This window comes from Anticarsia gemmatalis, chromosome 5, assembly GCF_050436995.1.
Source record: "Anticarsia gemmatalis isolate Benzon Research Colony breed Stoneville strain chromosome 5, ilAntGemm2 primary, whole genome shotgun sequence".
Lineage (NCBI taxonomy): Eukaryota > Metazoa > Arthropoda > Insecta > Lepidoptera > Erebidae > Anticarsia > Anticarsia gemmatalis.
The window spans coordinates 11,707,024-11,732,607 of record NC_134749.1 but is presented as its reverse complement, the minus strand read 5'-3'; the positions used below and the strand labels follow the sequence as shown (position 1 = coordinate 11,732,607).

General features: G+C 34.1%; 1 protein-coding gene across 1 annotated transcript in view; it reads right to left on the bottom strand.

Annotated features, from left to right (window-relative positions):
- The window catches only part of spz5 (spatzle 5 Toll-1 receptor), a 47,022-nt gene extending 21,805 nt beyond the window's left edge, over positions 1-25,217 (bottom strand). The window contains exons 1-2 of the mRNA XM_076114802.1: positions 25,044-25,217; positions 16,053-16,126 (exon numbers count right to left, since the gene is read on the bottom strand). Coding sequence (XP_075970917.1) covers positions 16,053-16,103 — 51 coding nt within the window. The 5' untranslated portion in view covers positions 16,104-16,126; positions 25,044-25,217. The remainder of the gene's footprint in view (positions 1-16,052; positions 16,127-25,043) is intronic.
- Between the last annotated feature and the right edge of the window lie 367 nt (positions 25,218-25,584).

The following is a 25,584-nucleotide window of genomic DNA, read 5'->3' as shown; positions in this document are numbered from 1 at the left end:
AAAAAAAGCTTACACTTTCGTAGCCAGTTTAACTGTCATTATTTTACATCGTGCTAAGGTTTTAAAGTTTTCTATGTGTTGTCTAAGCTACTGGTTAATCAAACTGTTATTTGATAGTGACATTCTCACGAAATATGGTAAAATCGACAGTTTTGGTGACTGCAGAAATAGTAGATTCTAAAATATAGAAACAGTTGTTTTAGGTCTGATTGGAATTTGTGTCTCCACGACACTAGATCGATTCTTAGTGCGAGAAATATCTTAAAAAAACAATAGTAAAAAGAACAATCAACGGGCGCTTTTTTACTTTTATTAAAGTTTTAGTGACAGTAATTGGAAGTAAATGTTTTAATATAAGATTGTTATAAGGCATTTGAGACAGTGTCTTGTCGTCGGAAAATGTCATACAATCATGTCCATTCATTAATCTTATTACATGCTTAGTTATTCACTGAGCTGCGACATTGATGTATGGTGTGTTGATTTATTTGCGCAGTTGTCACTTGTCACTGATATCTATAGCGTTCCTCCCACTGTATATCCTTAGAATATTATATCAATATGTTTATTAATTACAAATAACATCATAGTAACAATAAATTAAAGAGGCATTAAGTTCTTCATACTAATGGACGGTATATTTGAAAGAGTATATCCAAATCGGCTCTATTAATTTATAACAGTTTTTTCAGTTTACAAACATACATAAAGATGCTCCGGGTAGTTCACATATTGATTACATTTCAAATAATATAAATATTTAAAACCAATTGATGTCATATTTTCATTTTTCAAGAGCTAACAAAAATATGGGAGTGGATAGAGTGACAAACACGAATGGAACATAAGTATTATACCATAGTTTGAAAGTTCAACAATAGCTATCAAACTGCAAATAGCATTCCAAAGCTTACATCATAATCCAATAAACAGTAAACATACTTAAAACAATCCAATCTAATTAATTCCGATCACGTCCACTCGTTTGATCTGAATATGTCATAATTATAATCTATGATTACGTTCATTAACTATAATCAGATTGTATGTCTGAGTTACTGTCCACGAGGAAATCCGTATAAGTATTTAAAGCTATGTGCAGACAACACGAGGCCTGCGTTGCGAACAGTTTGTCGTATATGCCTCATGGTGTGTGGATGATGGTTTTTACCAAGAGCATTCGCAGCTTACGATTGTTGGCAACCAACGCAGGCTTCTAGCGGACGGTATTGTATATACAAGAGAGTGATCGCTAAAACTTTTGCGAGAGTAGCGGGCTCGAAGACAAATAACAAAAAATATATAAAGGTAAAGGGAAACCCTAAAACCCTGTATTCCTTGAAAAGGAGTGGTATTCAGAAAAAGTACCAATGATTTAGACAACGGCTATATTTCTTTAAGAGCTTAAGCTCATGTCGTTCGGGTCCTTAGCCAAGCATACGACAGCCTCAATAGAGACATGCGTGTCGAACAATTCGTAGTCCAAGCCTTGTAAAGTGTGTACGCGGCCTAAGATATCATTGTACAATGATACACACAAGTGATATAATTATGATTGAACTATCATTGATCAGTAACTGAATGATTTGTTTGTTCGGATTGTAGTTAGTAAATTGAATGAGCTGGTCTTAAAAATAGATTTATTTATTGATCTCCAAATCATGAACTATCAATGAATGGAATCTATTTTGCTCTTTAGATATGTTATGGTGAATGAACTAATTGATTAAATTAGTTTATTTCTTTTCTTTAAAATGTCTTACGTGAGAATTATAACTGAAGGTGTAATAGTCCATTGAAATGTTACAATTTGAAGGCCGAATATTGCATTTCTTAGAGGACGCAATTTTATTTTTGGGACATGTAGGGGGGGTCAATAGAAGCTTAACTTGAAGTTTGTGGGGTCGCCACCCTTGTCCCCCGGCCGCCATCTTGGAAAAGGGGTGGAAACACTTTTTTCGCTATATCTTGGAAACTATGCGTCTTACAATAAAATTGTAAAAGCATAATTTGTAGCAAATTATTTTGTCTACAAATATGTTGAATAACTTTTTGTCCTAAATTAACAATTAAAGAAGTTATAAGCAAAATAGTGATTTTTTTTTACAAAAATTTTCTTTCCGAATCCGGTCTATTTCGGAGCGCTGTTACTGAGTTTCTAATTAATGAAATAAAAAAAAATATAGGGCTAAATTTTCCTCGCAAAATTATCTACAAGATTGGTCCGAGTTAATTTTTTTTTAATATATTCATATCAGTTTAGCCTTTTTTCCAAACTATGTTGGAGTCGGCTTCCAGTTTCACCAGATGCAGCTGAATACCAGTGTTTTACTTGGAGTGACTGCCTGTCTGACCTCCACAACCCATTTACCTGGGATATAAAACGATACCCCTCGTTAAGACTGGTTGCCAGACTTTCAAGCTTCTGAGTACTGTTAACGACTGTCAAATATCTTCGAAAATGACAGCTGGGACCCACAATTTAACGTCCCTTCCGAAATAGGGAGGAACTCGATATGTGTAAGATGGTCACCCATCCACCAAACAACCTCGGCAAGCGTAGCTTAACCTCAGAGACCCATCCGCGCGGCTGTCGCTAAAAAAAGTTATAGAGCAATAAAGAAAATAACTATAAAAAAAATTGCACTTTTCGGCTTATAACTTCTTTAATTGTTAATTTAGGACAAAAAGTTATTCAACATATTTGTAGACAAAATAATTTGCTACAAATTATGCTTTTACAATTTTATTGTAAGACGCATAGTTTCCGAGATATAGCGAAAAAAGCGTTTCCACCCCCTTTTCCAAGATGGCGGCCGGGGGACAAGGGTGGCGACCCCACAAACTTCAAGTTAAGCTTCTATTGACCTCCCCTACATGTTCCAAAAATAAAATTGCGTCCTCTAATAAATGTAAATCTCATGTAACATTTCAATGGACTATAAGTGAACCAACTGCGCTTAACAATTTACAGTGACGGTCCTATGTAATAGTGGGCGAGTGCATAGCTGCATACCGGAAACCCAAACCCCTAGACTATTAGTAGAAAATATTCTAATCAATTAAAAAATACTTTTGTCCGATCCGGGTATCGAACCCGACACCTCGTGGTCAGCAGTCGTATACACTACCGCGCAGTCCAAAGGCGCAGTCAATTTCAATATTATTATACCTTTATTAAAACGTAGTTTCAACCAATATACCACTTTCATTTATTGCCCGAAATCTATCAAGATTCACGTTTATGTAACTTTCTCTAAATGATTAATATGTACACTAATTGACACTTCACAATAATTTATAACTAACTCTCACAATTTGTATACTATTATAATTTTATGAATCTTATTCATTTATTGATTAATTTATATTGTCAAAAAAGATTGTGTCTTATGATTTATTTACCCCAATACTTTTTCTGCCTGAAAGATTATTGTAAGCCAAATTTTATTACGATTCGTTCAGTAGATTTTTAGCGAAGAGTAACAATGATCTATGCATTCCTATACGATATTTTTATTCATATTTTTTTAACCCGTAGTTGTCTCACTGCTGGGCAAGGGTCTCCTATACTCCGGACTAAAAATTTTATGTTAAGCATGTTGACAGTTAAAACCTAGGACCTGGTGAAATAGGGAGAAAACTTTGTACACGAGTGGAGCCGCGCGGGTCAGCTAGTTAATAACACAGGACACTGTATCTATTGATATACAGATCACCATTTTAATCAACTACTAATCAATTAATAATTCCAAGTCGTGACTAACATTTTTTGTGTCTGTCTATTCAAAAAAGCCTTCAATAATCTGTCACCACAAGTTTTTGTTAATTAGAACGTAATAGGAAACGAATACATTACAGCCACACCCTGTACATGACTGTACCGATCGTGATAACAACTGGGACAATATGGAGATTTCCTGTGTTATTCATTTGTATAATAACTAGGGTTTACTCTTGGTTTGTCTGTAGTTTTCCTTTGAATGATACAAGGGATATTATTTACTTGTTTAAATAGTAATATCTTTAACTTCCACAATCGTCATTAATTAATCAAAATGCACAAACAATTAAGCCAAAAAACATTCACGCACATTTTATATCTATAGTATATATAGTATTATCACAACTTCACACCCGCTAGCTAAAGGGGACGGCAAAGTGTTTTAAATAGAACCCTGTTTCGCCATTCACAATATTAGTCCCATGTATCAGGGGCGGGCCTATAACCTCATAACGGGCACATTACCAAACTTCAAGCTATACATCGGAAATAAACAAACATAAATTATTAGAAAAGTTGTAATCTTTAAGTCGGTATCTTAAAAATCTGAATTGAAAACTATGGTTGATGGAACGAGCTCGTCATCACCATTCGTATACACAACCACCCTCACAGAGAGGCAATTGTTCTTTAATACAACCAAACTATCCCTTTAACTACCAAACAAACAAACTAAATCTCAAATACAATCCACAATATTAATAACAATATAATCACCACGCCCATTCGTGATCTAGCTATGAAAATGTCGCAGTTACTTAACTTTATGTCCTGCGTAATAAACGACAAATTATTATGAGTGTATTATAAGCACAAGGTGACAGAATAAAGCCTTCCATTGGACATTGACATAATAAGACTAGCCATGCATATTCTGAAAATATTAACTACCTTACAAAAGGCCTATTATGTTTCCCTTTTTTCAAGATTTGCTACAATTTTGTCTGAACTGATGTATGGTTTCGTATTCGTATATTACAGCAGGTTCCGATTTTAAATGTATCCATTGAATAAAGTCCAAACGAAGCTCGGAAATTAATGAAATAATGGTAAGTAACATACAAATTTTCATACCCAGTATCGTTTTCGTTGAATTATAGTAGACCTTCCGTTCATTGAATGATCAAACCTTGGATTTCTAAGAGTTATTTAATACAATTACTGAAACCTATGTCATTTAGGTACTTGGCCAACGTGGTAGACTCAAGCTTTACCCCTCTCTTATATAGGAGAAGACTCTTAGAGTCTCGCAGGGGGACAGTTCTGGGTTGAACTTATTTTCTTAGGTATTCACGATATTTCCTCAGTCACTAATAGTAACAACCAATAAGCATGTAGTAATAATTATAAAGACTGATTTATTGAAATTCTTTTAAGATGTTGGTGAAATTAGACAAACAACAACCTTCATACGAATGCGTGATGTTATGTTGTTATTGAGGAACATTCATCATCACTAAAAAGTTTATGCGTTTAAGAAAGTGAAGTTCACAGCAGGGGTCCCATTTGACAGAGGTGTTAATATGATTGATGGGATTTTTAACTATATAAAAGAGCTAGCTTGTTACTAACAACTTTGACAGCAGGGCAAAGAATACTCTCCAGCCCATGTTGCTTTTCAGCATTTGGACCACCACGCGAAGTATATTATTTATGTGAAAGGAGTCGCTCATAGCCAGTTCCACTTATCGGTCGACTAAGCAACCCATGGTTCTGTCATGTCATAGAAGGGGCCCACTTAGTGGTATCTTAATAGAGCGTCTCTGTGCTTCAAAATACACGTGAAAAGTTTGTCCCACCTGTTGCCCTAAGATAACAGTATAAGCCATATTAAAGTCTTTTGGGTCGGCTTGAACAACTTTGATATTAGGTTGACCACTACCATACATTACCATACATTTAAATAAAAAATGTAAAAGATGTACTTACACAAATATACATTCCCTATATCAAAGTAAGTATATATATTATTAGATATATGTTTGTCTGTGCTCAAAGCTTCACATATCCTTTTTTTTTTAAAGAAACAAAGTCTTTTACACCTTAACCGACAAATATGTCGTACTAAAGTATACTTAATTTGACCCGTCACTTACCACTAACTACAGCAATCAATAAACGGCTTATATATTCAAATCTCACAAGTAAAAAGTTTGAAACACTTCAATTTCTCTGCTATTAATAACAAAGAATGGAATGTCCGACCCTGACCTTGTCTCGCATGACGCACTTTCTTTCTACACAGTCAGTTAACACACGTGCTGTGTGGGTCACAACCGTTATGCAATCTGAGAGAATATTCGCCGATGTCAACGTAACTTATGAATGTGTTTGTATTTTGTTTTAGTATCTAAATAGTTACTATTTGTGCTGGTTTTGTGAGGGTCAATTGGTAAAATGGATATTTACTTGTTTTAAAGTCTATGGACGATAGTATTAGTGGAGTTTGAATTTGAATTGAGCAAATGTAAATTGCGGGTATAACCTACGCCATAATTTCAGGCAATTAATGGTATATATACTCCGCATAAATATTATAAATGCGTTAATTTTGTGAGTATGGATGTATTTCTTTGACGCCAAAATTTAATTTGGATCTCTACTGCAAAGACAATTTATGCCCGGGATAATCACGAAGGATTCCTGGTATCCCAGGAAGTCTTTTTACGAACGAAATCATGAGAAAAAGCAAGTATTAAATAATTAAGACAAAGTGTATAAGTCATGGATTTAAAAGTAGAAGCATGACAGTTGATGTCGCGTAGTTTTTAAGCATTTTATGCATATGATGTTAAAGTAAGTATGTTACTTTGCTGCTACATAACTCTTCGAAAACTAGGAATAATTTGATTGATCATCACACGTTTTCTAGCACAAATTAGTTTACGCAAATCTTCTGAAATATGGCAAGCCTAAGTCATATTATAGAAGTCTATTACTAGCCAATAAAATATTCAAAGATATTATCATTTTTCAAACATATTGCAGGTAGCAGAATTATTAAGATTAATGTTGATCGGCGAGAGTTTATAAAAAATAGTTTTGAATATAATGTCGTCGCGAAGTTTTGTAAGATGACAAATGACTTCGCAAAAATGCATCCGACGTCGCTACTAATATCCGATTGTGAAATGATGTCTTCATTGTTACGACATTTTGTTTCTATAGGAACATTAGTTAGGATTTACTGAAGATATTTTAATCACTTTTGTGGCATATGCTAATATTGCATCCTTTCAGAAGACAAGTATTATCTATCACCATAGATTTCTAGAGATATTATTCTGTCCAGTGATCAGTCGGCTGGCAAGATAGGGGTTGGAAATATGTACAGAGTACAAACTCTGTGATTTTCTTATGGTTACAGGAACCGTGTACTTCCAAATATTTTATTTTAGGTACAATTTTCTTGTTTTCCGATTAATTGAATTCAGTTAACAGTTGAAACGCCGATCCAAGCTATGCTTTGACTAATCGGAACCTAGATCATTTTTAGGGGTAGTGAAAGATTCTCTATTTTTGTTGGTGACAAGTAAAATAGTTTCATAAAGTAGAAATATATGTCGTCTATACAAGAAATTTGATACTAATCCCAATTAAAATTCGCGACAAGGAATTAAATATTAAGTAAACATGATAAATTAAATTTATATACATAAAAGGACGGGCGGTGTTTGCAAAGACTTGGCGCCAGATCACATTATACATATAAAATTTAATCAATCAGTCTGTCCACGTAATGGATGCGCTAAAAACTTAAAATTTTTTGACTAATTTATTAGCAATATGTTTCGTTATCAAAATTATGTTTTATGCAATTTTATGAGTCCGAACTGGCCTGATTGGTGGTGAGGCACTACATGAATTATTGATGGGAAATTAATACGGCAGTTTGATGAGTTACGATGTTATGTATTTATTAGAGAATATGATTAGATTATAAGTATTCTGACGGATGATATCCTACAGTCGACTATCGACAACCGGGTAGTTATCGACAAATTTGCATACAAATTGTTCAGCGCTTCTAGAGTATATCGTAACTTACATTTGAAATCTATACTAATATTATAAATCTATACTAATATTATAAAGCTGAAGAGTTTGTTTGTTTGTTTGAACGCGCTAATCTCAGGAACTACTGGTCCGATTTGAATAATTCTTTCAGTATTAGATAGCCCATTTATCGAGAAAGGCTATAGGCTCACGGATATATCATCACGCTACGACCAATAAGAGCAGAGTACCAGTAAAAAATGTTACAAAAACGGGGAAAATATTCTCTCTCATGTGGCGCAAGCGAAGTTGCGCGGGTCAGCTAGTTATTAAAAAAATGTATTTATCAAATGACAGTAAGTCGCCCTTATTACCTACATGGGACTTACTTTGTTAACAGTGAAACGTAAGGGTATTTCATACACCTCAGTCTAAGCCTTAGGGCATAACAAATGTGATGTTTTGTATGTAATATTTATCAAAACTAGTCAAGAATCTGATGTACATACTAAGTGATCTGAAGCAAGTTATAAGTATGATCTAAGCACATAATGCAACAACATACCTTTCATATTTTTACTTCAAGGCTTCATAAACATAATACCTTATATCGTTATTTATAAAGATAAGATAAATTGGCTAATAAAGAAAACGTTTTTAGGGTTCCAATGTGATGCAAACTCAGAACCTTATTATTTTATAGGGAGATTATTTTTGGTTTTAGAACACAATTATTGAAAATACTCAAGTTTGTATTTCAGTAATTATGAGTACTACATTACATCAAAAGACAATTGCGATAAGGTACATACAATTTATGTAAATAATAGAAAAGAAAGCAGAGTTCATAAATTTTAAAAAGGTATAGTGCTTCAAGTTTCTTTTTTTTTATTCTAATTTCGGGGTAAAAGTACCTCACGTGTCTTTACAGCTTATACACTATCTGTGTACCGTATATCTTCAAGACCAAATTAGACTCACTCTTGACCAATTATTTAACCAGAAGTTTGTTGATACAAGCAAGTAGATTATGTACCGTTAGATTTCGAAATACCACAAGTGTATTGAATTGAAATTATGATTTGTAAGCATTAACAATCGATTATGAGCTTGTTAACCGAGGTTTACTTATTGCAACAGCCAATAACTAATGTGTTAAATTGAATCCAAGTGTGTAAGGATTACACTGTATTTTGTAAATGTTTGAAATATTTTAAAGAGAACTGAGCGTTACATTGAAGAAACACTATTTTTAACCGACGTCATAAATACGAGAAGGTTCTCAACTTTGCAAGAATTTAATACGGAAATAGCAAGTGTTTTGATATAAAACTATATGCTTGTATTGTTTATTGGTGAATATAATACGAGTAGAATAATAATATATCGAAATTATTATGTAATAATTGAGATACCAACACCTGGAATCCTGGAAAAAAAACGTTTTTGTTTTTTTTTGTGGACCGATAGATTAAAATGTCCTGCATCGATCGTCGGACTAATTTAAATAAATATTTGCATTTTAAGTATTAGTAGTATCAGTATTTACAGTTTCAAAATCAATTTCCAAAAATCTTTCCACTCAAAATCTAGCCTTCAATTGTGCAGCGTCCAAATATCACCGAACATTGTGAAATGTCATGATATTAAAATATGATAGCAAAGTTGCGATCTGATATTGACTCGTTTAACATATTTATAGCACAGATGATATGAGCTTTAGTTTGACGTATCGAGTATCATACGGTGTTTGTTTGACAATTAGAAATATGGCCTAGGTTTTCTTGCCTGTTACCTTTTTATTTGGTTCCATCGGAAACCTAATTATTGATATTTATGTCATTCAGTGACAAGGGAACGGTAAGTGAATCAAAAATAATTTCTATATTACCGCGCACTATGAGCCTGATTAGTATAATTTTCAAAATACTAGGTCTAATTTGGTTGAGTCAAAGGTAACTCGTTAGATCTCTATAATTTCGGTTTAAATTGTAGAAGCTATGAATAAGTAATAAATAAAAAAACTACAATAAATAGTAAGTCTTGGTTGATAGAAATGATAGCGCGGCAGATCAAATAAGGGATAGCAGGTTCAGTTGGGTTTTCATACAAAATATTGGTCACAAATAGTCTCAGATTGAGAATGATAATAATATGATGATAGAAAGGAAGTGAGACCTTTGCCCTATAGTGGGATAAACCAAGCGGATAATAATCGCAGGGCACCTTGAGGCGAGGTGACGGGGAGTAGCGACCCCGCGGTACCTGAGTGCTCCAGGGGGAAGTCACCCTTCCTCATCTCCGGCTTGCCTTAGTTGGCTGGTCGGAGTGAAAACTGCCGAGGAAGCGGTCCCCCACCTCTGGCTTGCCTTCATTGGCCGTCCAGAGTGGAGTCGCGAGAGCAGAGCTCCCACTCTGTTCGGAGGACGGATGCTGAGCGTAAGTGGCTAGTGGGCCAGTGATGCCGGACCCTCAGGGAGCAAGTGATCTGAGTTTAACGTCCAGCGAGGCCTCTCCGTCCTTCAGCCGCTCACGTCCCTGTTGCCCCCTTGTTGCTATTTATGCGACTTGTTTAGGGTGGCCCAGTTTGTGAGTTGGCAAGTCTCCGCCTGCCATTTTTACATGTTTTCAACATTGTTTTTCGGCAGGCGCCATAGTCCCCACAGATCCCCTGGTTTCCAGTCCATAAGCACCCCATCCCAATAGCCCAAGTAGTTTTTTCCCGTTAGTTTTGCCATAGTTCTACACAGTCCGGTGATTGTCCTTGGGTGCATTTTTATAGTGTAAACAGGGATAATCACCGGATTGTGACACCACACATTATTGAAAGATTAAAACCGTCTAAAAAGGGCCTCTACGTGTTGGCTTCGGCCCCACGCACGCCTTCCAAATGTCCGGGACTCTGTAGTCCCGAGATATGAAAGAGACGAACATAATAATATTTAATTACGAAGGAAAATGTTATAACATGATGATGATGATAATCGAATAAAACCGATGATGTAACGTATGGATATATGAATTCGTAGGCAAAGGGCTTTTCAGTGATTTGACAATGCATCTATTTTTATTTTGCAAATCTTTACCTGTTTAAACAGTTTTTGGTATTTTCAACAACTTGGCAACGCGAGGTATACCATTCTCAAAATATTATTATTATGATAATAAGTAATAAATATATTTTTTTATTCTATTCTGGTCGGTAACGGCATGGCGTCTCAAGACATACGATACATCTCAGGTGTTTCATTAACTCGTATATATTTACAAATATTATGTTACAAATTATATCTATCACTAATATACATTACTAATTGAACATATTAAAAAACTAGTTTAGTTGTTAAATGTCGTAAATTATGTTAAAACAGCTGGTGCTTACGACTTTTTTATTGTGCAGTGATTTTGCGAGGTTTTCTGATATTTGGCAGAGATCAAAAGTTATGTGTAATTCGTTGTTATGTGTAATTCGTTGTTATGTGTAATGTTTGTGATATGGTTATAAAAATAGTTTTATCAGTTTGGAGATCAATTCCCTCCAAAATAATAAAATTAAAGGTTGTTCATTTGATATAAATCTCTACATTAGCAAGTTAATTATTATTTCGGGGTCTTTCGATCACGGGGTCCCGAGTTTGATTTTTAATCGGTAAAAAACTGAATGTTTTAAGTCTTGTTGGTAAGATTAACCTTATTATCCTCAGAATGGTTATTTCGATTTTGATTAACTTTATTTCTTTCTAAATTATTTAATAACACAAGATGTTAAATGAAAATTACATTAAAATGTGTCCAGTTATATCTGAGAAATGTTTAAACAAACAAACGGACAGTGTAATTCTATAACACAATACTATAATTATGCTACAACTAATTATAATATGTATTATATTAGCTAATGTCACATAGTTGGAATACCTACATAATCTGATACCGGTAGTGCTTTGATTTCTAAAGATAAGTCTAGTGCGTGGGCGTGAACTCTAAAATATATGCAATTTAAAGAACATCTGTTGAGTTTGAGAGATTTAGAGACTTAATGTGATACCATTTGGATAATTCTATAGGGGTCGTTTTGAAAGTTTCGAAAAATACACTCAATAAATTTAAACGTCTTGTATCTATTTTAAATGACCTAAATTACTAAACCGATTTTGATAACGTAAAGCGTTGAGCGTGTAGGGTTAGCTATCTCGGTGAAAAATGTTATTTACATTCAGGGCGATAGACAGATAGACCTCCACCTCGTCATGTATAGGTGCAAAAGGGTCCGAAAAATTACATGACGTAGTTCGCACGTTTGTGAAAACAGTAGGTATAATGTTTTAGATCGAATGTAACAATACAATGGACAACGAACATAATCTTTAAATCAATCTAATTCAACTTAAATCTAATTTATGTGACGTGTTCTCTAATCACAATTATCTAACTTCCACCGATTCGTTCACGATTCATTACTATTCCGAACGACATCGATTAGGTCCTTTCTCATTCGATTCTAAATCGAATGCGCGTACTGTTACGCAACCCCACCCACGATCACACGGAACTTACGAACACATTATCATCCATTGCTGGGAAAGCACTAGCGCACAGACTAACTGTAAAACAAAATCAGCAATGTATAAAATCATGTTGCAATATCTATAAAAGGTTGTTCCTTTTTGAAATTGCAGTCTGATTTGTTTTTTCTGTAGATCAAAGGTTGTTGAACTTTATAAGCAGACGATGGGTCAGTGAGATTAAAATTCCATTGTCTGATTAAAACGATAGTCGTAAATGTGACAAGATTTTTAAGCATTATCGAAATATTTGTGCCCCGAGGCAAGTTGGAATGATGATAAATATATTTTCTTTTGTAGATACTGTCACTCTAAAAGAGATGTTCTTGATGGCATTTGATAAAAAACTTAATTATTTTCTTACTTACTCCATTATTAATTTGTTATAACAAAGAAAGGATTTTTTTTTATTGCTAAGCTACTATTGACATCCTTTTCTATTGGATAGTCAACGGATTGTGTCACATTACTTCTTTGTTATATTAAAACTGTCTCTGGCCTCTGTGTGTTGGCTTCGGCCCCACGCACGCCTTCCAAAAGTCCGGGACTCTATATTCCCGACTTAGAAAAGACAAACATACTAGCTGACCCGCTTTTCCCCGTTTTTGTAACATTTTTTGGAACTCTGATCCTCTTGGTAGTAGCGTGATGTTGTATATAGCCTTCCTCAATAAAAAGGATATCGAACAATAAAATATTTTTTCAATTCGCACCGGTAGTTCCTGAGATTAGCGCGTTTAACCAAACAAACTTTGCAATTTTATAATATTAGTACGTATAGATACTAAAGTTATAAGAATCTAGCCCTACACGCGTCACCGTCGTAACAATAATATATGTCAACAATGGTGGAGCGTGTCAAGTGCGCGTGTGTCGTGACGCAACTGCCGCGCTGGTGAAAGAGCACGCGTTTTGTAGTACTTTTGGTGCTCTATGTCGGTTTTCCTGTCTTTGACTAGAGGTGGAAAATTTAACACTAATATTTATATTGTTTTGGGTTTTTTAAAATGGGATTTCGTTGATCGGGAATCAGTTTTTGTTGTCGTTTGGACTCTAACCGTTTACCGAATTCATTGTAACATAGTATTTAAAGAGAGATTTTGTTGGGTAAGCCAAAATTTTAGTGAAAATGTAAAGATATTAATTATACTTCCCATATTTTTTTGTGTGTTTGTATGTCTTGTTTTCACGTGAATACGGCTTAGCAAATTTGCATAAAATTTGGTAGGATAGATTACATTCCGGATATGGAAAAGGCTGTGATTAAAACCACGGGTGGTATAAGCTAGAAAATTATTTTTTTGTATTGATCTGCAGTCTGCACTTAACTAGTAGTGTAAAGTAATTCTATAATTATTACAATAAATTATAAAATTATAAGAAATAGAATAAGTATAAATAATTGTAACGATATTCTTCGTAATTGATACATGATCGTAAACAAGTTAATTATTTAACGCGAAATTAACTAAGAATTTATAAATTATTTATCTTTAAATCTGTTTTATAAAAAAATCATACATAAATGAAAATTCGCTGTTAATCTTGATCAGTTTAACTTAACTACTACTAAAATGTGGAAATACATATAAATGCAAGTATCGCACGTCATATTTCTTTTCTTCAAGATACATAGAGTCCGGGAAAATCTGACCGCATTCCTAATACTTTTATAAATTATATTTAAATATGGTAGTGGAGTATAACAGTCTCGGAAGTAATAAACACCCTAGTTAATTGCTTGTTTAAACGTGGAAATACACATTGGGAAAAATGTAACCGCAACACGTCTAATTTGATTAGTGTAAACGAAAATAGTTGAAGCTGTTGGAAGTAGAAAAATGAGAGGACTTGAGTCTGATCTTTAGACTTTCAAAATAAAGTTCACACCCGGGACAAATATTGGACAGATTCAAAACAAATATCGTCCTCACCACACCAATATTTAATTATTCCCTGAGTATCCCGATCCCCGAGGCTCCCGTCCCGGAGGGCCCCGATTTATTTTTAAAATAGTTTGATAAGATAAAAATACCATACCATTGTACAAGCTCTGCTTAGAATAGAATCAGATGACCGTGTGTGAATTGACCAAACAATAAAAAAGTTTGTTTATGTAGCCTTCATGAAATTTGAGCATCAATTATTTTGATGCTTTAATCTCATGTTAATAATTATAGAGCTTGTTATACTATCATATTTTAATTTTTACTTATGGCTGACTTAAAATATGTAATAGAGATTCCTGAATTTGACGTAGCGCTCAATGAATGACGATAACTGTGATAACGGCCAATATTCATACCGAATTGGAAATTAAATAATTATATAGCTTAGCCTCTCTTACAAACTATGTTGGAGTCGGTTCTCAGTCTCACCGGATGCTGCTGAATACCAGTGTTTTACATGGAGCGACTGCCTATCTGACTTAGCAGTCACCTGGGATATAATACGATACCCTTCGGTATTACTGGTTGTCAGACTTTCAAGCTTCTGACTACTATTAACGGTTAACGTGCCTTCCGAAACTTGGAGGAACTCGATATGTATAAAATGGTCACTCATCCACAGAACAACCTCGACAAGCGTGGCTTCACCTCAGAGATCAACCCGTGCGGCTGTTGTTAACTAAGCACTGTATTTTTTACTAATGATTTAACTAAACTAGTCAGACTTCATGGAAGTGGAGTACAAAAACAAATGGTTAAATAAACACAATATATTTGTGCTGGTTAAACAAACACAATATATTTGTGCTGGTTATAGACCATTCGTCTCATTAGTTCCGCACCCCCGCTGTGCATTAGTGACGTCAATTATATACAGGGGGAATACGAACAAACAATCCTGAATATCTATTTTAATATGACACGTTTATGATATCCTTATAAAGGATATTTTGTTTTATTTGGCAATTAGGGCAAATTTCAAAAGACCATTTGTAGGAAAAAATCTCAAAATTTAGTAATACATATTGTTTAGCTATTTTTGTAAGAAGTCACGATAAATAATGTTATTAAAAAAGTAATTACAAGTAAATATATTGTCAAGGATTTATTTTTTAGTACGTCAGACGCATTACTAATACGGTAAGATGCATAGTTTCTACATTAGGATCATCTTTTACATCAGAAGCATCTTTCACTTTTTATTGTAAGATTACTAACTGTTATATTAATAAATCTTTAAAGTGTTGTCTACTGGTAATTCCAATTCACTCTGTATAGTATGGACAAACAATATTGATCTAATACAGTTTTTGTTGAAACTGGATTTGATTTCGAACAAAAAATGTACGGAAAGGTCAATATTTGTTTGTTTGTTAAGTTTAATGAACTTTGTATGCAACTAACTATTTTGTTGCACACTTAAGTAGGTACAGACAGAATGTGTACCTGCATTATATTTATACTTGTAGTTTCATTGAAATAAGGCAATAACTCTGAAAGGTCGGTCTGTAAACGATCTGTGGGTTAAGCAACCTCTGGCGTGGTCATTCCCTAGATGGGTGTATTTTAACTGAGTGCCTTCGTATTTTGTAGGGAACGTTAACATTTAGTCCCAGTTGTTGTGTTTTAAGATAACAGTCGTTACTCCATGTCGTTCTTTCGGGCAGCTTGAACCACTTTGACACTAGGTTGACCACTAACGATAAAAAAATAAAAATAACCTTATTTTCGGCATTTGTACGTTGAAATAAAACTCACCATGATAAGTGTCCTTGCTTGTAAGCCAAGCCTTTTCATTTTCGTCGTCATTGTGATCACAGTTCCGATTAAACCTGAAAGAAAAAAATATGTTATTAGCATCAAAGCAATATTTTTTTTAAATTTATCTTCTTTGTGACTTTCAGCACCTACAGCAGTTACAGAAAATGAATGGCGATACCTTAGGTGTCGATATTAGATACATAAACTACATATTTACTACCGCTTTAAGTATGACTACCACCACCACTATACACACTACAAGTATAAGTACAACCATATCTAGAGATAAGCATATGATCATTTACTTGAAAAAAGATAGTTCCTTAGGAACACAAGCTAAGGGCTATTTTCTATCTACATTTGTTTCTTAAGCTTCTAGCTACTCGATAGTGTTAGTAAATCGGTCTTCTATATCTTCACGGTTAAAGGATCAAGGATGTTGTAATGTAGTGAGTTTCCTTCCACGTTTGACGGTCAGGTTGCGACACTGATAATATCCTTGTAAGGGCGTAGTTTGGTAACGTGATGGTTGTCACGTATATCGACGTAATAATACTCGGTTTATGGCAAGAGACTGAAGGTCTATGGATTAGGACGTTTACGATACTCTGCTGTACAGAACTAGCCTTAAATATGTTCAGTTTCAAATAATTTAAAGCATTCTATTGTTTTGTGTACTTGTGTACTTACTGGTCTGTACTTAATTAACAAAGATTTTCTGTACTTTTCTATAGGTATAGTCGCAGTATAATTGGCGAAGAAGGGTAAGTGTTTGAGAATGTCCGTAAATCAAAATTATATGAATAAGTTATTACTACTGAGGCAATTTTTATTTCACCAGTAGTTGCTACTAAAGTGCAAGGTCGTGATTTTCAATTCCATATGGGACAGGCGCTGATTTGATCCACAAAAAGTGTCACTTTTCCACTTTTGGTCTAATATTTTTTTGAATTCCCGCAACACACAATTTTTTATACATGTAAGGCTTGCTACACACATATTCGGTTCGACACGTTCATTTCGGCAATATTATCAAACAAAACCAACCCAAACCAACTCGACTCACTTGTTCAGCTTGTGCCGATCGGGTTCATCACTTAACTTACTCATCACTTATTCTGTTTTGTCGCCCGGCTATGCCGGTTAAAACCTGATCGAATATGTGCGTAGCAAACCTGAGTAATTTAAGCTCCAATATAAACCTATGATTGCAGTAAAATTCAAATATCTTAATAATTTCGTATACATGAATCACTTACCTAGCTTAAAGAATAACGTGTCGTGGTCAGTAATATTTTTATGTTAAGTACGATCTGTGTAATACGGGGTTAACGACCTTTCATCTAGTATGATTATAATGTGCCATGAAATATTTAAAAGAGCTCAAGACAAATCTTTTTGTGACTCGGCCTTGTCGCTCATTATGACACGGATCTTACTTACTTACGTTTTAAAAACTATGAGAAATATAATGTTTTCAAAAAAGTTGTGTCACAATTGGTTTAGACTAGAATTTGGTAAAAACAATACGGGATAATTATGAATATAAAACACTACAATTATTTACAATAAAATTCACAATTGATTTCATGAAAAGCGGCGAATAAAAAAATAAAAATATTTTTCTTTCTTTCTCTTCTCATTGTGCAATTTTTTAAGGATCATTTTAGACAAATGCCTTTGTGCTCATTCACGTTGACTAGCGGGCGCGGTGGCGGGCGCGGTCGCGAAATATCAAACATATGGCGTAGTTCCCAAGTGTTCACGTACAAACCGTTCGCGCGGTCTAACTAGCGGGCGAGCTAGCGGTGTCGCGCGCGGCCCGCGCGGCGCGCTCGCGGCAATATCAAACGCGTGAAGATGTTCGTGTGTGTTCACGTCGAACTAGCGGTGGCGGGCGCGATTCACTCGCGACGTCAAGTAAGTTCAACCAGTTTGAGCCAGTTTGAGCCAAACGCCCGCCTGGCGGCCAACGTGAACACAAAACGCCACGTCCCCGCGCTCGCGACCGCCACCGCGCCCGCGAGTTCCAACGTGAACAAGCACTTTCTCTCTGACTGATGTTTTTCTTCATTGAAGCATTTACTTATTGCTTAGGTAATTTATTAGCGTAAACATTGAGGTAAAGAAGAAATACAAACTATAGTTAAGAAATTTGTACGTCTTTGATAAATATTGGACAGAAGTTTTGCCTATATTGCTACCAAAAAATTGCCAAAGGTAGGTAATTACCATAATATTAGATGACTAAGCACAGCCTTCAGGGTCCGGATTTACCTATGACGTTAGTGTCGTTGACTTTATACAGCGTGTTGCATTTAGTTTGTGACGTCACGGAGCGGCAACACGTTGGGAATACCGCGGACATGTTTGATAAACATCTGAGCCGCGAGCCGTGACTAGACATGTTGGTTAGACTATTTGATACTTGAGTTTTGTAGGAAATCTGGATTTTGCGGATTTTGTTGTATTTTGGGTTTAAAGATTTCCCTAGGAGTTAGTGCCATTTATCCTTCTCTGATTTGTTGGGAAAAAAGTTTTTAAGTTAATAAAAATAGTAAAGACATTCTTGTAATTCTTCAAGTACTGTTTTAAATATATTTACTACAAATACAATTTAATGTGCATGCATTTGTACACACTTGTTACTGCCAAGCAGAAATGGATACTTAAGAGCCTTAAAAACTGGTGAAGAATGGACTATAGGTCAGTCAATTATAGATATAATAATATGTATGATATAAAATTGACTACAGAAAAACTTGAAAAACTTACAAATAAAAATAAAATAGTATAACCAGTCACCAATATCGAATGAATTAAAACAAAATTCGCAAAACAACTCTACAAATAGACCAAAACACATTACGAATCGAACGCATTTTAAGGCGAGTTATAGAGACTCGCGAATCAATATGCTATACTTTAGGGTTAAGGCCACATAGAGTCACTGACATTATGGCCATACAGCAAACGCCGTAAAAGGTTAACAATATGTCAAGTTAATATGTAAGTGCATTTCCGAATTGTTTACAAGAGAGAATGCAATGATGAAGGAAGTATTGCTTTAATACGAAGGCTTTAATTATGTTCTTTTTTGTTAATTGATTATTGACTGTCGTCTTGAATATTACATTTTTTATTTATTATTACATTTAAGTTGTAAATTAGACTATTAATATGAAATGTTACTTAAATTTGTGACGTGTTTGCGTCTGTAAGTAGCCAGAGCGTACGTACGAATACGAATTGAAGAAAATAAGCCATTGGAGCGGCACGTTGTATAAATGTTCTAATATCTTTCTGAAGATTTCATACTTAAAATATAGCTTTATTAAAAAAAAAAAATCACTTTTTCTGTCTCTCCATTCCTTACAACACTACAATAACAAGTCCCATTAGTTATCCCAAGAAGTTTGTTATTCTATATTATCCTCTTGTTGTAAAATCTAGGCTTTATTATTTCATTGAAACAAGCTTAATTTACTAGTTTGATACTCGGCATCCCATTACTTCTTAAGACAAAATCAAACCTCGAATTACAAAAATATATTCAGAAAAGTAGCTTGATTCTGTAGCACTATCGACTACCGACAACTGGCTTGTCATCGAGAAATTTTGTATGAAAATCTGATCAGCGCCTCTGACGGGCGTCGTGGGATCTATTTTGGCAGTAGATTTGAAACGTGAAACTTTCGATACTCGACAGTACCGACTGTACAGAATCGTGCTAAAGTAGGTGCTCAATCATTAACAAAATGTCAAGTAGAAATTGTAATTTCCGAAATCTTAAATGACTTAAACAGTTGTAATTGCAATACAATGATGTAGGAAGTGCGGTAAAATTGAAGGTTAATGAAGGTATGTTCATTGATAGTTGACCATGAATATATGGTCATTGGCCCTTGCTCTCGGCCGTGGTGGGGCTGGTCAGGTTTTGCTGAGTTAAGATAATGGTCTCGTGTTATGCAGTCGTTTTAATAAAAGTCATGAGATTACAATTTACTATCAGACGTAAACTATTGACAATTTAAAATTAGTTTTTTGCTAAAGATAATATTTTTTTATTATGATCAGGTTTATTCATTGATAAGAACTGTCTCTCATCGATTTTATAGACTAAGGTTAATTCCTTCTTAACAAGAAGGAACCGAGAACGTGAACACAAATTGGAATAAACATGTTTCTTGACAAGATTTTGCAGAATACAAGCCAATTTCACAGTCTATAATTGAGTGACAGATATTTTACCTACCAAATTAAGTGTCAGCTAATGTATGAAAACAACTGTAAAATTCCAACTTATAAGTTAACTCATAGTTATTTAGACACGGTTAAACCCGCCCTAAACATTTTTTTTTCTATCATAATAACCGCACTTATTTTTTCACAAAAAATTCGCTCATAACTAAATAATTTCTATCATTAAAATGATCACAATCGCAAACTATCAAGTGACGTATACATTATACAACGGTAGACAGACGCAGCCTGGCTAAAAACCTCTCTACGTACACCGTCGACCTTACAGCGAACGTTACAATAGACCATTTCTCACAGCGAGCGAACAACACGCTTGCATCACATGTGTGCAACTAATATAACTTATTGAGGATTTCATTACTTTTTAACGTGTTATTTTGAGTTTTTGAAGTTATTAAAACCAGTAATAACTGGTTTTAACGATGAACCCTATCAGGCATGCTAAGCCCCTTCTCCGCACTCAGGTAATGTGGTGGACTCGAGGCATAAATGTACGTAAAATAGTGAAAATTATCGTTATTCAATTATACATATAATAATTCAACAAGAAAAATATTTATCAAAATAATTTGATACCCTGCGATAAAGAGTAATTTTACCACCATCTCACTTGTTTACGTATCTTTTCCAAGAAATTAGCATTGAAATTCCTCAATCTAGTTAAACAAAATTATTTGACCAATAAAAAAAAAATAAAGTGACAAAGTAAGTACAAAATTCTAACTTTATCATTATGGAAGGTTACTAACTTAGGAAAAATACTCGAAAATGATTCATTAATTTAAAAAGACAAAGAAACATTATTTTTTATTTTCATGCGTAAAAAAACGTCGCAAGTGATTAGAGTTTTTAAGATAAGTTATCTTAATTGTTGCATAGACTGAGATTGGCTTATGATGTATGAACAGTATATTTATCAGTAAAGAATTAATTATCTAAATATTACTTACATATTTATTTCGACAAATGCGAGTGTCAACTAATTAGTGATTAAGTTAAATTAAAAAACAAATAAATTAGATAAATTGTATTTATTAGTTAATGTGTTTGTGTTTGTCGTTAACAGTAATTTGTAATGCTACTTAATTGCCACCTTTTCCGAAAACAACTTTTCCTTAACTTTATTTTAATACCTATCCCGATATTAATAATTTTATACCATAGGTATATCTTAAGGTATGTTATATGGACCATCGATCTAAAACTAAAAGTATTTTTTATTACACTATTCCCTATTTTTATAACAACCAATCAAAAACCTTACCAGTTTTTCAATTTCAAACATTTTTCACAATTCACAGAAAACAATCTACCCGAGAATCGAACTTATGACCTTTACCTTCATCTCAAAATACCAATTATATGCACACTTACTCAATACTGCTCTATATAGTAAATCATTCAAGTTATTTAAACTTTCTGCCGCCTTTCACTGGATTTTGAATCGTTTTCGAAACTTACTCCATATCGGGCAGGCTGTATATTAAAACTGTTTATGTATGCATTGATCTAGAAATCTCGTGTTTCGTGATTTATTGGTCACTTCTTGTTATTCTTGTGTTATTTGATATCCGTGAATGTGATCTAGATATTGATATTTTACGTAAAACTCCGTAACTACTTAATCATAAATATCCATACTAATGTTGATAACATTTTAAACCATTCCATGGAAAGGTTCTCATTGCATTCATTTTTAGAAATCCACTTCTTCTTCTTCTTCTTATTGTACGGTTTGTGGTCAACCTAGTGCCAAAGTTATTCATGCCGCCCGCCTTTGACATGGCTTAACGACTGTTATCCACTTCGAAGCGCTTAAGAAAGATAATAAAACTTCATATACGGGTAAAACCTTAGGTCAGGTAGGCTTTGAAAATATCTGCCTGACAGGGTAAATAAATCATAAACTTCCGCGTTGCCTGTTTACTATGATATATTTAAGAAAATTAACACGAATATGCATTTATGGAATGCTTAATGTTTCAAGCCATTTGTCTGTCAAATGTGCAGCCAACTGGCGACCACGACCAGTGTGACCTGAAGCCTCCCTATTTGTTGATATTTTCGTTGGTTTCTTATCGTCATTCTATTCCTGATCTAATCTATAGTCTAACTATGGTACAGGAATATAAGGCATGTTTATCGGATACTGCCTACACCGTGTCAAAATAGATTATTTATGCATGCCAAGGCTCTATTTAGTAAAATGCAGGGTAGATTAATCACTCTAGGGTGTTACAACTTCTTGACACCAAATTTGATAACATTTGCTGCTCTGTTTTAGTATTTAAAGCCATCTTTTATCATCGGCATTAAGCTAACGAGCCACGATCACTACCTTTCATTGCTCGAGGATCGTGGCGACCCGAGCGAACCCCTGGCATTTCCTTATACTTTTAGTTACTATTGTTCTCTGTTAATTTGTTGATGAAGTGAGGTTAGCTGTGGATAATGATTTTAGAACAACGAGATCGATGAGACGTACATATATAGGTTAGTTATTTAATGATAAAACATACAGAAAAATTATGTTTTTTTTTAGATAATTCGTTTCATAATGTCCTAATTTATACAATTAGGGAGATGTCTGGACGAATGAAAATGCAACAACTAGGCTGGTACTCCAAACTGTCAAACGTTGTGGGCTTTTCACGTAGCCGCAGAGTAAATCCGAAATAAATATTTTATTTAACGAAGTTTCCTACGATAATTATTTCATTACGATAAAGAGAGACTTATCCTCCACTGAATTCAAAGGAATCAATAAACTGAATAAATGCAATATTGAAAAAAGTACTAAATAATTAAATACAAAAAACATATGATTAACTGTCAGTGACTATCAGATCGCGATCTCTTCTTTGAAAAACGTCCATATTTATATCACCATAACTATAAATGTTATGGCATCCAATGAATAAATTCATCATTTATATGTAATATAACAGTTTCTCTAATAAAAACCACAGGTGTGAGAGATAATTGTTATAATTGATACGCAGAGTTATTTATTTTTAATTGCACTGTGGGACGGTAGCTCGTTGATGTCTTTTATATGGACGTGCGAAATTGCCGCGCATAATATAATTTTGACCTAAGACGTTTGCAATGGCAATTAGTTTGCTTTTTGTTGTTTATTAGTTTGATTGTAATTTATATTTTACAAATCTGTAGTAGGTGTTAATATTATCATGTTTTAGGAATTAGTTGTGGTTGTATTAGAGGTTGTATAAGATAAATTTTAAGATCGTTGCTTGATGATTTCGAAATTTTCGAAATTTGACTGATAGGTTACATATTATTTTTAAAGTTACTAAAAGGAGCTAAGATTCCTAAGATTGAGTAATTTTTGTGATAATACCTAAACACTGCAAAAGTGCCAATTCTCACCTAAAGCACTATAACTCTAGCAAATTATGGCATTGTTTGTAATAATTTTATTTTAGGTTATTCGCAACTGAATTTATAATTACACACACGGATACTAAATTATGTAGAGTCGTAATTATCGTGGGAAGTGGTAGAGTAAGGAGTTTAAATGAAAAATGGGTAATTATTTAATATTTGCTTTTGTTATACTTTGTTAGATCGATGTCGCCTTTGGGAATTTTGTAATACAGTTATACAATAGAAATAATTAAACTTTTCGACACTATTTTGAAAAGATAGAGACGGTTCGTTTGTTTTTTGCATTTTAGTGGATATAAAATAATCTCTGTATTATATTTATCTCTATGTATTTTACTGTGATGAAAGAAGAAAGTCTAGGCTTATTATTTATTTGATACGATTTTTTCCCAAATGAATGGGGAGCAATGAAAATTAATTTAAAGTAATAAATGTTCATATTTATCTCTTAACTAGCTGACCCGCGCAACTTCGCTTGCGTCACATAAAAGAGAATGGGTCAAGATTTTCCCCGTTTTTGTAACATTTTCTATTGCTACTCTGCTCCTATTGGTCACAGCGTGATGATATATAGCCTATAGCCTTCCTCGATAAATGGGCTATCTAACACTGAAAGAATTTTTCAAATCGGACCAGTAGTTCCTGAGATTAGCGCGTTCAAACAAACAAACTCTTCAGCTTTATAATATTAGTATAGACTATAGATTTTGACGTAAAACGGCTATACTACTTAACACGATTTTAGAATCGTGAAATGGATATATATGATATTTCAGAGTCGGAAGTTAGATTTACGAAACATTTTTGTGGCCAAAAAGCCAAGGTAAACTAACTTATGTCACCGGTGTTTCCTGCTTACCTAGAGCCAAAAACGGCGTGAAGTTATGTATTGTTAGTCTCTACATATTTGAGTTTCTAACTCTACATCTTAAATACTAACAATAGATGACAAGGTTTGTGCTCAGAACATTTTAATATAGGTTAAGGTCAAATTATGCAAAATTTGAACGTTTTTTTCCGCATTTCTTCGACTCTACCACGTGTGTAAAATGAGTTTTGGCTTTACATAATATCTTGAAATATTGTTTGTCACTTATTTGTTATATTTGTTTGAAATACTACAGTTTTTTTACTTTAAACGACTCTTTTTTTATTTTAAGCAGAATAGTTTTTATAGTTAGTCAATCCTGAAAGGTATTTTACTTTAAAAATCAATTGCAAATTGAATTTATTTTTGCACGCTGACAGTTAAAGCTATATTTCCTTCAAATTTAAGAAAATACAGCAATTTTATACGGCAAGATGAAAAATACATACCACTAAATACAAATACACTGTCCAAAAACAAAAAAAAAGTAACACAAAGTCAATCACTATCACAATTTCGTACGCACATCACGGCATTACAATCGCGTGCGTTTCGGAACGCGTGAGAGAATTGCGTGCGGTCGGGAACGCGTGCGATGCGTGCTGCGTCGCGTTGCTTACTGAAGTCAGCTGGCCGGCCGGCAGTGTGCTAATCGCGGCTACACATAATCAACCGAGGAAGTGTATGGAGGTGATAGTACGAATTAGAAACAAGTGGCTCGACCTTCGCTTTGAGCTGCTCATTCATAAAGTTTTAGGTACATTTCGTTTTTTGAAGGAAAATTCACGTACGAGTGGTCGAGAGGGTTCAAACTCAGGGTACACCGGTATCTTGGCAAAATTTTGTGTGTATTAAAAATAATTATCGCTTATTAAAACGATAAAGGAAAATATCGTAATGAAACCTTGCATAACTAAAAAATTTTGAAGCTATGCTAAGTCCCTAATCTACACTTGGTCGGGGCAGTAGGCTTTAAGGCCTAGCCTTTGC